At 42.0% G+C, this 15,763-nt stretch overlaps 1 protein-coding gene across 2 annotated transcripts in view; it reads left to right on the top strand.

Moving 5' to 3' along the window:
• Window positions 1-15,763, top strand: part of si:rp71-79p20.2 (zinc finger protein 704) — a 40,596-nt gene that overhangs the window by 7,947 nt on the left and 16,886 nt on the right. For both annotated transcript variants that reach the window (XM_034590941.1, XM_034590942.1), the window contains exon 3: window positions 14,829-14,929. In XM_034590941.1, coding sequence (XP_034446832.1) covers window positions 14,829-14,929 — 101 coding nt within the window. The remainder of the gene's footprint in view (window positions 1-14,828; window positions 14,930-15,763) is intronic.

Raw genomic sequence — 15,763 nt, 5'->3', positions numbered from 1 at the left:
ATCTCAGCTTTCATTATACTCCTCCTACAAAGTTTCTGGATCTGCAACTCTCGTCACTCCCTCAATAACCCTCCCTCTCTATCCGTGCGTTATAGACAAGCTATAAACGTGCCAAAAGAGTTCCTCAGTGAAGTCAGAGTTTATTTTGACAGTGTTATTTACAAAGCTTTCTCCATAGTGAGGCACGGACCACAGTATAATACAAAATTGCTCCATGGTCAGAAGGTTTTTGCCTTTTCCTCATTTTGTGAAATGTCCCCGCCTCCCTTTTTTATGTGTTGTATCTGTTCCATACATCCCATTTTCCGTTTCTCTTGGCCTTTTGCCCTCTTCCCCTTTTGTCTGAAGGACACATGCTAAATCCTTCTCAATTCCAAAGGAGATGAAGTCCTCTGAACAATGCCAACTCCCTCTCAAATTCCCTCTCTGCCAGTAAAGGGTATTCCATACTGCTCTAGAAAATAAGTTCCATTCCTATCTGCTGGCATGTATTTATCTTTCTTTTATTCTCAAACAGCCATAAACACACATCTTCAGTGTGTATGTGATATTGTTTAATTTCCATTAGTTTAAAGTAACTGTGTTCATTCACAAGGCAGGAAAATAATGGCATAGTCATCACAGGAATGTTCACTATGTTTCTATTGGCACTGAAACCGCAGATTCTCAGACATTACGCTCACAGGCCAAGGGTTGATTTTCGGTTCGAAATATTTCTTCACTGCTGAGCAAGTTCCACGTGTTGTTTTTCTTAAAATCAAACAGAAAATAATACAATTATACACTTAAACAATACATTATAACAGTAATTCTATTCTTGGTCTGTTTTATTTTACCTCTCACAATAGCAGACACAGTAGGAACATGTTCTGAATCCACTGTGCAAAGGCAGCAGTGCAGTTGCAAATGGCCTCCAAAAGCAGATCCTTGGTGGCGAAGAGTTTGCTTTTCAAACACTTTTCAAAATGTCCTGTAAGCTCTTAGTTTAATGGGGTTTGCTTTCTCCTGCGCTCAATCACTGCACTTATAAATATCCTCACACACAAACACACTCGGTGTCTTGCGCAACTCTGTCATAAGTCATCACGGTCCGCCAACGACAGGCAGTGAAATTCAGTCCAGACTGCAAAGAGAAAGAAGTCTGAGAAACGCCTAATACTTTGTACTGTGCAGCACTGAGTGGCTAACATCTGTTTTAATGCAGGTACTTTGCTTTTGTATCATACTTCTCAGATTTAAGTCGAATATGTGTCATCTTTTCTTTCTTATAGGTGACATATTTTAGCTATGATCCTTTATTGCCATTCAGACCATTAACAGTTAACCATTGTTTCATTTCAGGTAGTTTGTTTATAATTTTCCAAAATTACCCAGACTTGAGTTCCCCTCTCCTTTCCTGTGAGAGACTATTTCCCCTCATCTCCCCTTTGCTGTGTCTGTGACCCATGAATTAGGAAACATGGCTTCCTTCACGTCACTATGTAAATATGAGGGACATGAAAATTACAGTGCTTTCTGACTGCTTCCTGAGGAGCATCACATGTTCATGATCTCACTTGTAATTAAAGGATCATCGACTGCCCTGTCCTTTAGCTCGGCTGTGGAAGGAGAGCCGCACTGAACGTCTGAAATCCCCATTGATTTTCTTGTTGACACAGTTTAGTGATGTGGGCCCTTTTAATTTGGGCCTGCAAGGAACTGGGTTAATCAAAGTGTGAATGAGAAACCAAAGCACAGCATAGATTCAATGCCCAGCTCCTTCATTCAGATATTCAGCTTGAAATAAACAAGTTTTAAAGAACATGCCGCACCCAGACTTCTAACACCAGTGGGCCCAGGTCAGAGAAATATCTGTGTGTGTCTTCAAGTGTGTGGGTGTAGATATGTACGACTTAAACAATAGAGCGGTGAGGGCCAGGAAAATGACGTATCCTTGTGCTGTCTAACAAAGCTGCTGGAGGACAAAACAAGCAATTAAGTAGCTTTGGAGGTGAACAGATTGTGTTTTCCCATTCCCCCCCCCCCTGCTTATTCTTTTCTTTCTCACCTACTTGCACACACAAGCTAAATTATGTAACCATTGTGAGGTAGTCACGCTTCATTTAACACTGATGTGCTAATAATGCTGCTCTCCATCAAAGTGTTGGCTATACCGTGCCGAGCCAGTCAGCAATATTCGCACAAAGTCACACACCCCTCAGTTACATATGAAAGATGACTCTTTATGAACTTTGCTATCTGATGTTCATTAGCCCTGTGTGAGCTAAAATGAAGATGTGAAAAGTATCTTACATACAGTTATTCACTTTGATTCTTTCCCACCTTGTGAATATTGCTTGCACTACTTTCTAGTGTAAGATCAATGAGCAGATGAACAAATGGAGGTGAGATATATCATCTTTTGTGAATTTTGACACATTTTTGCAGCTCTAGTTTTGAATTAGTCTTTAATTTTCCTTAATGTAAAAAAAAAAAGACATTTAAAAGTCATACCTAGTCTGTATGACTCTAAAAAGTAGTTTTGGCCAAGATAAGTTTCTTTCCGCCGAGCAGTCTCTTAAAACAGGAGCCGACACACACCCCTGGACGCCTGTGACTGCTGCCAAGATAACGTGGAGATTTCCGGCCTGGGGAGAGGTGAAAGTATCCCAGCTTAATTTTAGTGGTGGCGGCTTCCAGCACCAACATGCCACTGCACAAAGCACTGAGTGTGTGAAGCTGTTCCGTCAGGTGCAGAACCCTGATCACTTCCCAAGTAACCCCAAGAACTCTTGTAGCTGTTCCAGGGCATGGGAGTACTCTGAGATTTTCACTATCTGGTAATTTTCACTCTCCTCTAATGGACTGTGTTTCCTCCTACACTTGGTTTTCACCCAGAGATGCAAATGTTCCCTTTTTTTCTTGTTGTTCTGCTCCCTCACTTGTGATTTATGCAGAGGACAGAGCTGATCTCCTATTACTTAACAGCTTTTGCTTCTCCTCGCTCCTGTTCAATCTGCCCCAATCTGGTTTGGACCAAATATCAACACCATGGTCACTATATATATACAGACTTGTGTTTACACAGTGTTTTGTTCACCATAATTACACCATGAGGAAACGATGGAAGAACGAGGGCGGGAGAGACAGAGAGACAGAGAGGAAGAGGAATAGAAAGGATAACACCAGTAAATGTAACATTTCCTGACTTTAATTTCCCCTCAAATTATCACCAGTTTTGTCGCATCATATCCCATATTAAGAATGTCTATCTTTAAAAACACAAAGTGGCTCTATTAAAAATATATTTTTTTATTTTGACTTCCCTTCGGTGCCTTTCTTTCATTTAGTCTGAAGACACCACACGAAGAAACCCCTCATAAACATGTTGTTCATCACATCCCCTCTTTTAGATTTAACAGTGTACTATTAACATATGGCACACATTGCACAGTTACAGGAAATGTGATCAAGATGTTGGTTGTAGCAAATGGACTATAACTAAGTGACGACAATGTTGCCCTGTACGACTGTCAGACCAAGAGCAGAGGGGAAAAAAAGGATGTGAAAACAGGGGATAAGTAAGGCCATCACTCTATAGGGGAACAAGGGAGTGCTATACATCTTGTATATGTAAAGCTGAGCAGCTGTTTCGGTCTGCGGGGGTGGCATGCCAGATTCCGTACATTTGACCAGATTTATTACGAGATGTAAGTGCACTACAGGGGACTTTATGTTCCAAGTACGTGCATGTCTGCGCGTCTGTGAGTGTGTGGATGAATGCGGTGTAGCGGTATGGTGATATTTCTGACGCTGGATCTGATTTAAGCTTCGGTAGCTTCACACAAGGCTCCTGTCTAGTGTCCAAACAGCATTACGCAGCCTTTAAACCTTTACAACTGTAACGGCCCCGATTGGCTGCATTTTATCTGCTGATAAGATTAATAAAGTTCAATTATTAAAGCAACACTAAGTAACTTTTGCAGAGCAACAGCAGCTTCTGCAGCCACAAACGCTTAATAATTCTGCTGTGTTGTGGTTTTCAAGTGCAGAAACAAAGTCCATCAATCTCTCGACCGATCTCTGACAGTGTAGTCCAAACCCTGTGTGGAATTCTTGATATTTTAAGTGTTCTTCACCCGAGACGTCTTTTTAACGGATTTAAAGTCAAACATCACTCAGACATTTTAAGCTGCAGACTATCACTCGGTTTGGCACCTCTGGCAAGGGATTGAACCCACACACCAAAGTCACATAGTGCAAGAAGTGTGGAGTGGGAATGAAAGAGGCACCATTCTCCCTATAACAAGTCAGTGTGACATGAAAAAGGATTTTGAAGCTGCTATTTTAAGGTGAAATCATTGTCTCCTGTTGGTTTAATTTAATTAGATTTGACTGTCCACTTATGAACTTTGGAAAAGTAGTTGACAAAACTCAGTGTGTGTAGGTGTTTCTACTTTCACTCAACAAAACCTACTGTTATAATTTAATTTGTTTTTGCTTTTATGTGTCTGACAAAAATACAAGTCACAACTTTCCTTGGGCCAAGGCTGATAGCTAAGTCTGAAAGTTCTCCCATCTGCCTGTTTGGGGGTTCAGGAGAACGAGTCTGATCTGACCATTGTTCAGGTTTGGCCATGTTATTAATTATGCAGCTCTCACATCCAACAAATAGTCATTGTGTTTAGAAATGACAAATGTCTAAAAAAAGAACAATATGGTCCTGAGTCAGGGTCCCGGATTACTCTCTGTTTTATCATCATCTCTCCAGTGTTTTTATAATGTGCTCTTATTGCCTCCATTCATCTTGTTAACTATTCAGTTGTTGGCATTGAAGGGTGATAGAGGGGCCATTTTCCTTTCCTTATTCCCAATAGTTTCACTGCCTCCATCTGTAGGATGTTGAAACACTGATAATTTGGAGAGGGGTGAATAGCTTTTGGAGGCACTGGGCCAGAGGATCCACTGGGAAACAAAAAATGTTTTCTATATCTGGCAGTATCCAGTCTGATGGGGCCAGTTTGGCCTGAGGATGGGGTGATACACAAGGGCTACTCCTAAGGATAGGGGCCACACCAGGAAATTAAAAGCACACTCACTCCCACCATTAAAATGTAAAAACAGCTTCTCTATCACACAGATACTAGGCAACATGTATATTATGAATATTTTCTAGTGTTGTAAATGATAAGCACAGGTCTGTTTTTCACCTGGGGTCAGTTGAAAAACTATTATTTATTTGTCATATTCTTTCAATACTTATGGCCTGTAAATATATATATTTATTACCTATGCCAAAGTGGTTATGTTTTCATTTGCGTTTGTTTGTTTGTTATTTAGCAGGATTAGGCCAAAATGTACTAAGTGGTTTATCATAAAACTTGGTGGAAGGATGTGGCATGGGTCAGGAAAGAATTTCGGTTAGCATCTGAATCGGGGGGTCTAGGATTTTTTTTCTTTGCGAGATTGAAAATTTCTCTGAGAATAATTCATGGATCTTGATAAAAAAAGATCTGACATATTTAGGGGACTCATATTTATGAGTGTGTGTAATATGGCCCAGCTCCAAATCTGGATCTGGTGAATTTGAATGTGGTTTTATTAAGGGGACTGTTTGGCCTTGGCAGAGGTCTGCACTTTCCTGAGTGCTACTCTAGTTGCATTTTGTAGATCAAATGTGTTTGAGCCGTTGTTAAATGCAAATGTGTGTTTAAAATGCTATGATATAAACCATAAAAAATTCAAATTGGAGATGTTGTCGGTGCATGATAAGTGCGTCAGACCTTTGAGACACTCGGGTGCTTGGTGGACAAATCTCTTTCTGTTAATAGCTTGTGACAAAGCAGCTGAGGCAACAAACAGTTAATTTGAAGTGATAGTGGGAGCTGCTTTATTCGCTTAATGAATCAGACTCGGTCACGGCTGAAAATCTAACTATTAATTTGCTTAAACCGTTACTAATACTGTGTTGTTATTGTTGTTCACATTTGTGTACAAGAAGAAGCACATACCGGCTTTGAGTGTTTGATAAGGTAAATGTATTAATTTGTTCAGTTGAGTTGCTTTACATGTCTGAATGGCTATTTATTTCAGTTTACACCAGCGTAATAATATGCGTTCAGCAAAGTGCCTCTCTCTCTCTCTCTCTCTGTGTAGTCTAATTTGTAGGTTCCCCCCCCGCAAATTTAAATGTATTATTATTCACACAGACTTATGAAAAAACACAAGTGCTGGCTCTTATGCATATAAACAAAACACTGTTTTCTTTGGGGGAGGGGTCGCATTTACTTCCAGGTGAGGAGTCACACTCCCTCAAAATCTGCAGCAATAATTCTTCGACACCTTTCAATGCTTTCAGCTCTTCATTCTTCTGAACTCCGAATCTGTCCCGTTCTCTTTCTAGAAAAAAAAAGATATGGATCAGTTTATTTTACTGGCTGGAGTCGTTGTCTGTGTGATGCTGCCCTGCAGATGTTTGGCTTCATGGGAGTTACTAGAGCAGAGTGGCTTTGGAACAGCAATGGGCTGCTTTTGCAAAACACAGGAAACCAGGCAAAGGCCTGCTCTGGCTTGTGATGGCAGAAGGGCAAATCTCAAGAGCAGGCGAGAGGGGGAGAAGAATGAGGAACAAACTAAGAATGCTGAAGAGAACGGACTGCTTTGAGGCACTCCAACATTTTAATCTGTGCTCCAAGACTTGTTTCTTTCTGTTTAATTTGGGTTTTATTTTCCTCTTTTCTTGGCTATTTTACTTGTTTATCAAAGTCTGGGTTGTTACATCATCTGAATTCTTTTTTTTTGTCAAAGTCAGATGGAAACAGGAATAGTTAACTATATGTAGATTTAACTTTTCCTGCTGTGATTTGATCTGGTTTCTCTTAACAACATGATCTGGTTTCTCTTAACATTCACACAATGAACAGGCAGTTTCTTTTTCGGAGGCTCAGTGGATAACACACGTCTTGTTTCTGGAGAATCAAAACCTTGAGAAAATATAATGAAAAACGAAACTGAAAAACGACTTTTGATAAGGAGGCATTTTTTTTTTCAGGCAGACGAGTCTATCTTTGTTGTCTCCCTTGGTAGAAGACGGGGAAAAAAACACTTAAGGCCGCAAGAGAAACTGCCCTGCTCTCCCTTAGCAACAGCATTGTTATAGGAGGGACTGAGAGAAGTTGCGGGGGAAGTTGCTATAGCTACAAGTTAATCTTTTTGTTTGGTCTGAGGTGACATGGGGGTAATAAAGTGAGTTACCTGTAGCTGTTAGTTAGTTTGCCCATAGACTCAAAGCATCAGTGGTGTTGTGTAATGTAAAACTATGCTCAGATTCTTTTCTCCACATATTGTCATCTCTTTGATGGTGTTACATTTAGCAGCAGTATGTTATACTTAATAGAACATTATGTAACTTATCATTTGTTGGGTAAAGTCAAGCAAAGGTGCCAAACTAATGTTCAACCGGTGTTTTTTCCAGCACTGGTCTGACATGCAGTGTGCGGCTCATACTACAGATGTAATGACCCACAATTTCACCACGTTCAGCTGTTTCCACGCGTTGTGGGCAGGGCATGCATGTCGAGTAGTGCGTCAGGATCCTCTCTGTCGTCAGCCTGTTAATTGCTTGTGCTGTGTCAACATTTTTCTCTGTGTGGAACATGCGCTACAAGCACGGCTCTGATCTAGATGCGAGATGTTGATACAGGTTACTTCACGCAGAATAAACGACCGTTCACTGACAGTTGACTTGTCAGTTTGCCGTTAAAGTTAAATATGTGTTTATATTATTGTGTCTGTGTAGTTTATGACATGTAGGTCAGACACCTCGGCTGCTTGCTCCGTCTATCCTGTCCATTATTATTTTCCCAGAACAAAGCAATCCGTTGTTTGTGTTTGGCCCTAAGGCGACAGATTGCATTCGAGGATCAAGAGAGAGAAAGAGAGAGCCGTTTGTCCCAGGACTGAATAGCCATTACTCTCTCAGCCCACGTTTAAGAGACACGGCTCCTGCCTAACAGCCTCTGCCTCTCCAAGGGGTTCAGAGCCCGGGGAGTTTGGCAATGGGCAACACGGTTATAGACTGCACACACACACACACACACACATGCATTCACACACTGCAACAACACAGCCTAATGCTTAACCACAGGTTTATATTTAAATTCATATTAATTGCGCATTTACAAAATCTGCTGTGTTGTACAAAGAGATCGTAGGAAAAAACTGAGCAAGAGTTGAGAGAGTGATCACGACAGAAGGAGAGGATCATAGCTGAAAAATGGGTGGGGGTGTGAAGCCTCGTATTAGGTCAGGGGCTAGACTGTTTACTGCTAGTCTTGACTATGCGTCTCTTGGCTGAGAGAGGGACCGAGGATGTTACATAATACTGTGGAGTCGAGGCGTGATGATGAGCAACGACTGAGGGATATTTGGACGAAGAGCGGTGGGTGTTCTATTAATAGTGGGTGTGGATGGGGCAGCTGTCGGGGGGGCACACAGCAGACAGACGACCATCAACACCAGCCTGATCAGTTTTAATAGCCTCAGTTGTCACAACTTTACCTCATTATGCAGGAGGAAACCGTTTGATTACATCATACCATCGTCCGCACTTCACTTTATCCGTGTGCACCAATAATTCACGTTTTAAAGCCTTCATCTACATCTTCATCTGTGATTTTGCATGCTTTAGGACAACGCACTTGCCAGGGCATAGTCCCAGTTCCTTTTTCGAGCCAATCTGTTTGCTTTGAGCCTTGAACAGACCCACAGGATAAAGTAAAGAGAGATGCATATCAGGACACGTGACAGAAAAATGTATGGTTAACAATTCTCGTGTGGTTTTGTGGTTTCCATCTCTCTCTCTCTGTCAGCCTCCCTCTCGTTCTCTCAGATGAGAATGAGAACATATGTTTTTAGAGATGAATTGACAAAAAAAAGCTTCCCCTAAGGAAGACGTCTGCCTCATGACTAAAAACATAACCCTTATGTTTGATGTGTGTATCTCTGCCGCCGTGTGCTTTTGCATTTGTTTGTGTTCAAGAGAGATAAAGCGAGAAACAGCGGAGAGAAAAGCAGCACGGAAACTTCAGCGGGTGTCACTGTGTATCCTATCTCGATAAGCCATGTTTGAAAGTTGGTTTTATTTATATGTGTCTGCGTGACAGCGCTTTTCGACTCCTTAATTGCCAAGGTCACACACCAGTCTTCATGCCAGTCTGAGGCATACACAGCTGCCTTGGATATCAAGAAGTCGGCACACTTGCAAATGCATACAGTTCATACAGAGACACAAATACACCCGGTGCCTGTTTTGGGGATCACGTTGATCACATATTGGAAGGATAAGTGCTATTTAAAGTGACCACCACCAGGGCTGGGGGGGGGGCAGAGAGTATTGTTGGCGGTGTACATCCCGAGTGAAAACAAGACCCACCATATTAAACTCTGCACAGCTTTGAATCATCCTGGTGAAAAATGGATAAGCTTTGTGGTCAGCCAACTCAAAACAATGAAATCCACTGATAATGGCCAGTCCCTTCCACCCTGCCTTCCTCTTTTTCTCTTGACCTTCTAAAACTCTTCTTTTAAGCAGCCTGTGTGACGCACAGTTGTTTTTCCTCTGGTAACAAGATAGAGCTTTAGTGTGTTGTACCGGATTTCAAGTGATAATCAAACTAAAATCTGACATTTGATAATGAGACATTCACACATTGTATCAATAGACTTGGAAGGTTTCTCTAAAATGTTCATCATCTGCTCTTCCACGCAAAGCAAAAGATGCAATGTAAGAAAGGGGGGTGGGGGGGCATGGGGAGTCATGTTCTGGTAAACTGAATCTGAGCTCTGCCAAACAGGTGGGATACACATGGAGCGAGGGAGAGTGATTACATTAGGTTAGGCAGAAAACAGAGATGAAAAATACACCGTATATGAAGGTCAGTGCTCCGCAAATGAACATGTCGAGTTTTTGCGGTGTGTGTGTGGCCTGACTGGCCGGTTTGTTGGCTCTCAAAACTGATGTATTTGTGGCACTTGACCTCGATCTTAAGTGGGCTTGTACCGTGTGTAATAGGTGCTATAAACCAGACAGATCCATGGGATTTCTTCTGTGCTGGTAACTTGAGCAGAGTTGCTGTGTTAAATATAGAGGTAAGGCCCCGTTGCCTCCCCAACAACAGCAGAAAGCCCACTATAGTACTGGGTGGGGTCGGTGTGTGAGGGGTGCAAAAACGGCCAACACGGTGGCATCACATCACCATTTTCAGTGTCAAAGTCCGGGTCTCCTCTCAGGACCTTGTTTGGAAATCTAATCCACTGTTGGAAGTGTTTCATATTCAAGTAATAAAGTGAGTCGTGAAAATCATCCCACAAAAATGCTCAGTCTGAGCCTCGACTCGTTGTTTATTTACTGCACCAAGGAATAAATGATGGTTTACAGTGCTTAACCTTTATTAGCACACAACATACAGACACACACGCACAACACTTTCTCCCTCTCTACACTCTGAGCCAGTTGTTGCTCCTCATCTCTCTCTCTCTCCCTCGCTCCCTCAGTGTGGGTGTGTATGTGTGTGTGCGCATGTGTGCCTGGCTTGTTGACTTAAGTTGGCCCATGTGTTGTGCTGCTGCCAGAGGGGAGGGTTTTTGGCCTAGTCAAGGCCAATACACGCAAAGGGGGGGAAAGAAGGCGAGAAAGTGTGTTATATATGTGCGCGTGTGAGAGTGGGTATTTGGTTACGCATGCATATTTAATAGAGCTGGGATAATATGTTTATCTCTCGATTCAATACTATCACAATCTTTGGATATTGTTCGAAGTAAATTGTAGATTCAATATCTATTATGGTTTGTATTGACTTTTTCTACACAAGACCATAGGAAAAAGTAGAATCATACACTTTCAGACTCATAAATAGAAGTTTTATTTCAGCAGCATCATCGCTACAAACCACTTGGCTCTGTCTTAAAGCCATAACACAAAAATCTGTCATTACGATTAACACTGAGAGGTCAGTAGAGCATAGGCCAATTAAAAAGACTTCTACCTGATAAATAAAGTGTTGTGTAGTTGCTGTGAACTTGAGGCTTCTAGTCAACAGGTGATTGGACGACAGCTGGCAGTTAGCAGTTTCCATTACCGGTCAGTGGTGCCATTAAATCTGAGATATTACGAACAAACTAGTGACTTCTGACTGTCTTTCAACAAATTATACAGTTCCCCAGTTCACTGCAGCTAACAGGCTAACTTGCTAGCTCCAGAAATTTGCATAAAGGTTTGAAGATAAAATGACAAAAATAATCAAATGTGAGAAAGTACGTTTTGTTTATGAGTTGCATTATTTGAAATGGAATAAAATAGGCCTTTCCACTTGGTCATTTTATATCAACTATTCAAGGAATTTACAGTAAATTAGCAATAACAGAAGTAGTTAGTATCAACAACTTAATTTGAAATGACCTATATTGGGATGTGAGATTTTGGTCATATCACAGCGGAAATATTTAACTGTGCCAAATACTCCAACCAGAATATGCTACAATGTTCATACCACACACACACACGCGCACATACACAAGGGAAGTAAAATGAGGTTAAGACGTTCCGATTGATATAATACCTGTCTCATTAAGCACATTTGTATCAGTGACAGGGGATATAAATTTGACAGCTCAGAGCATGAATGGTGTCACTCCTCTACATAAATACATCTTGTTACCACACAGTGCCTGTATGTGCCTACACGTATTCATCTGCATATGTGGGAGGAGATGCTTAGGAGTTATGTTTATCATGTCATCATTAGATTTACTGTTTGCCATAAACGTAAGGTGGTTGGACTGAAAGGTTCTTGTAAACATCCATATTTGGGTGCTTGAAAACCAAGAAACCCCAAAACACCCTTGTCGTCCAACACACAAACACACACACACCAGCTTTTTGTTGACAGCGATCTCTCCAGCCGCCTCTTTCTGGGCACTAAATAAAGGCATCCCCAGTTTAACTTGCTCGAAAATAAAGTCTCACATAGGAAGAAGCAGACAGATTTACTCCCTTGCCAGTGCAGCCACTCTTTAGCTTGTCCTACACTCCCACCAAGTTTAATGGCTCCATAGTTATTTCACAGAGAGGCAGGATCGTGACATATACAGTATCTGCTCATTAGAGCGAGCAGTGAACAGGAATAGCAGGGCTATTATCTGGGCAAACTGATTTTATGATGGCAGAAGATGGCAACCATCTGCTCTTAACTTAAACACTGATATGAAAATCAATCTAATGACAACATGGGATTAGCGCCACCTCTGTCAGCCTGAGTAAGAGTCAATCAGCGAATTGCCCTCTGAGAAAGTGTCTCACATGTCATTGTCGTTGTTTATTGCTTAACACATGCACACAAACACTCACACCAGATGTAATGAAACTGTGGTGGAGTATCAAGGTTCTGCCGGGAAGCAGAGGAAGGAAAAAGCTCAATGTCAGGAAACCAGAGTTGTGTGTGTGTGTGTGTGTGTGTGTGTGTGTGTGTGTGTGTGTGTGTGTGTGTGTGTGTGTGTGTGTGTGTGTGTGTGTGTGTGTGTGTGTGTGTGTGTGTGTGTGTGTGTGTGTGTGTGTGTGTGTGTGTGTGTGTGTGTGTGAGAGTGAGTGGGAGTGGGGAGAGAGGGATATTCAACTTTGAGATAACTCCGGAATCAACTAATAGTTTTGTTTTTCTTTTCTAATCTGTCACACATACATACACACACTAGAAACAGACATGCGTGACTGCAAGTGATACGCTATTAGTAAACCACTTTTCCACACAGGTCAAATGGGACTTTACTGGGACTCCAAACATGCGTTTTGTAGAATTAAAAGCATAATTTCTGTGAAGCTGACAACACGTCGTCCATGTTGGCGGCAGAATGAGGAAAAACAGCACAGAAATGTTATTAAAAAAATAGACGGGTCCATAAATCAGGAGCTTGTCCCTGGTCGGCCCTGTTCAGTGCTGAAAAGAAAGCTAATGACTGAAACAGGACACGGCTAATCTTGTTATCTCTTTATCTCTCTCCCAGACTGTGAGTGTGTTTATGCATGTGCGTGTTCGTGTTGTGCGCGTTGTGCATTAACTGCCTTTCCCCTTCTGTGTTATTCTTTTTATACTGTGATATTCTCTATGTTGGTGTTTTAGAATTGGCTGTTTTGGCAACGTTGTAATCAGAACTCACACAGATACACACACACACACACACACACACACACACACACACACACACACACACACACACACACACACACACACACACGGACTATAACCTTAAACATGTCTTCATCTTATGATTTAATGAATTACATGATGGGTACTTGCCTTTTGTCCCCATAAGGATGGTATGTCTGTGTGATGTGACAGTGTAAAGAGATGTGGATCCCCACAACATAAGTAGTACGTCGACCACAGACTCACACGCGCGCACACACACGTAGCCCATGTTTTGAGACGCTGAAGAGTAACACCAGTGTGTCTTGTGTGAACATCACTGCAGGACGTTCAGATTCCTTCATATCTGGTACATTCCTCTGCAAACTGTTTGCCCCACATCTAACACATTCTCCTCAGCGTGGGAGCTGAGACACTCTGAACTTTTTCTGTGTCATATAAAGTTTTTTAAATCTAGTCACTTCTAATGTGTTTGTGTGTGTGTGTGTGTGAGCAGGTACACGTACGCTTGCATATTTTGAAGTGTTTGTGGGCTCCAGAGTGAAGTTTTTAATGTTGAGTATGTGTGAGTGTGCGCACGGAGACTCGGAGTGGATGTCTGCCAGGGCTCAGGGCTTGGCTCAGAGAACGCCTCAAACCAGTTTACTCTGGTTGTGTAGTGGAGGAGTCTGGGGGCGGGACAAGGACCTCTTAAAGCTGCAGACCATGTGTATCTCCGTCTGTGTACGAGTGTCTGTCTGCTTTGTGTTAGTATGTGCGTTTAACCGTTTCCAGGGTTTGGATCTGTATATTACACAAAGTGCATAGTTGCTCACCACATTGTATGGCTCTCTTTTTTAACGGGATTTTACACAAGTGCTTAAATCTTTTTTCTGCTTGTCTGTGTGTACGTGCGTGTGTGTTCTTGGCCCTGACTTGGATAATTTCCACTGTATTTAACTTTCAAGGGCAGCATGGACAGAGGTGCAAAGTGCAAAATAGAATAGATTGGCCGTCTGGTGAAGCGTGTTCTTCATTACAGGATGGCACAAAAATTACTGGTGTTCCCAGTCACATTTTTTATAAAAATGCCAGATGCCAAAGCATACTCATTACTGTGCATGTATATTATTATTGTGTGTAAGTGTCTGTTGCCAGTTCAAGTGGGCAGTATAAATAAGGTTTAGGCTGAGCCTGGACTCAGCTCAGCATGGGGTGCACTGAGCAGGAAGGGAGGAACAAGCATCTCTCTCCCTCTCGAAGCGAGGTTGCTCAAGCTGTGCAGAAACACACCACAAAACCCTTTTTACTCTGGAGGCTTTCCATTGTACACGCACACGCACACGCACATACTCAGACATAAGAATAGTAAGTTTCCCAGCTATATCACGTATCTGTGCACTGGCTACTACTCTTGTTGGATTTGTTTGCTACATCACATTTCTTGATATTTTTGGGGCGGCTACAGAGATTTGAATTTTTCTCTAGGGACAAGGCCTGGCTTGGACAGAACACTTATTAAAACATTTTCCATTACTCTGAGAAACTGTCCAAACAAAAAAATAATAACTAAACTGGCTTCGAGGTGAACTGGGGACAAGAGGACCCACTGATAATCCACACCTGACTGTTTATTCCTGTTTGGTCAATCTATATTTGTGTGTTTTGCAGGAAGCCCTCAGGTCACGCTGATAAGGAAGTGATGGCTGCCACCGTCCTGACCTCACTGTCCACATCCCCTTTGGTGCTCTACCCTTCCTCTGCATCTACAGGTAACACCCCCCCCAGTGTCAGCTTCATGTAACCTCACACAGCAGAAGCTCCTCCATCAAATACTGACTCATCTACCGAGTTAAACAAATCTAGGACATTCACTTCATATCATGTCAGGGGTTACTCAGTGTCATTAAGGTGAAGCAGGGGACAGTGGGAAGAAATACTCATCTTAAATCACTTGATGTTAGCTTAGCTTCGCACATACTGAGCTGCTGAGTTGTTCACCTGCTTTAACCTTAGTGTTAATCTGTATCCTTCCAATGGAAAGGTAGTTTTACTATTTTTTAGCCCTGCTCCCTTATCTTTGTACGCATGCTTGTTTACCCAAGCCCAGTACTTGGTGCCAACTGTTCAGCCCTGACTTTATCACTATGGTTCCTTTTGCTGTTTCAAGTCTTGCTGCGGTTGCCATCACCATGCCAACCACACCAGATGGTCAAAGTCCTGTCAGTGTTAAATAGTTTTAAGCCCAGCATTAAATCAAATCTATTGTTTTGCTCTCAGTAAAGCAACATGTTGTACTTCATATCCCAAAGGCCCAGAGGCATCCTGATAGAAATGGCGGTACCAAGTGGGATCAAGTATAAACAAATGAAACTAGAATGGCACTCAGTAGAGCACATACCTCCACTAAGGCCCAACAGTCTCCTTAAATTCAATCGAGCAGCACCAAAGTGCACTCACTCATAGATATCAGTCACTTTAATCTGCCAGATTTTTTTTCATCAAGATCCATGAATTATTCCCTTGGAAATATGTGAAAATGTAAAAAAAACAAAAGCCCTATCTTGCAACGCTAAAGAGAGTTTAAATAGCCTGGATCCACCCCA

The sequence above is a fragment of the Hippoglossus hippoglossus genome, chromosome 7, assembly GCF_009819705.1.
Source record: "Hippoglossus hippoglossus isolate fHipHip1 chromosome 7, fHipHip1.pri, whole genome shotgun sequence".
NCBI lineage: Eukaryota > Metazoa > Chordata > Actinopteri > Pleuronectiformes > Pleuronectidae > Hippoglossus > Hippoglossus hippoglossus.
This window is presented reverse-complemented; position numbering and strand designations above follow the sequence as displayed.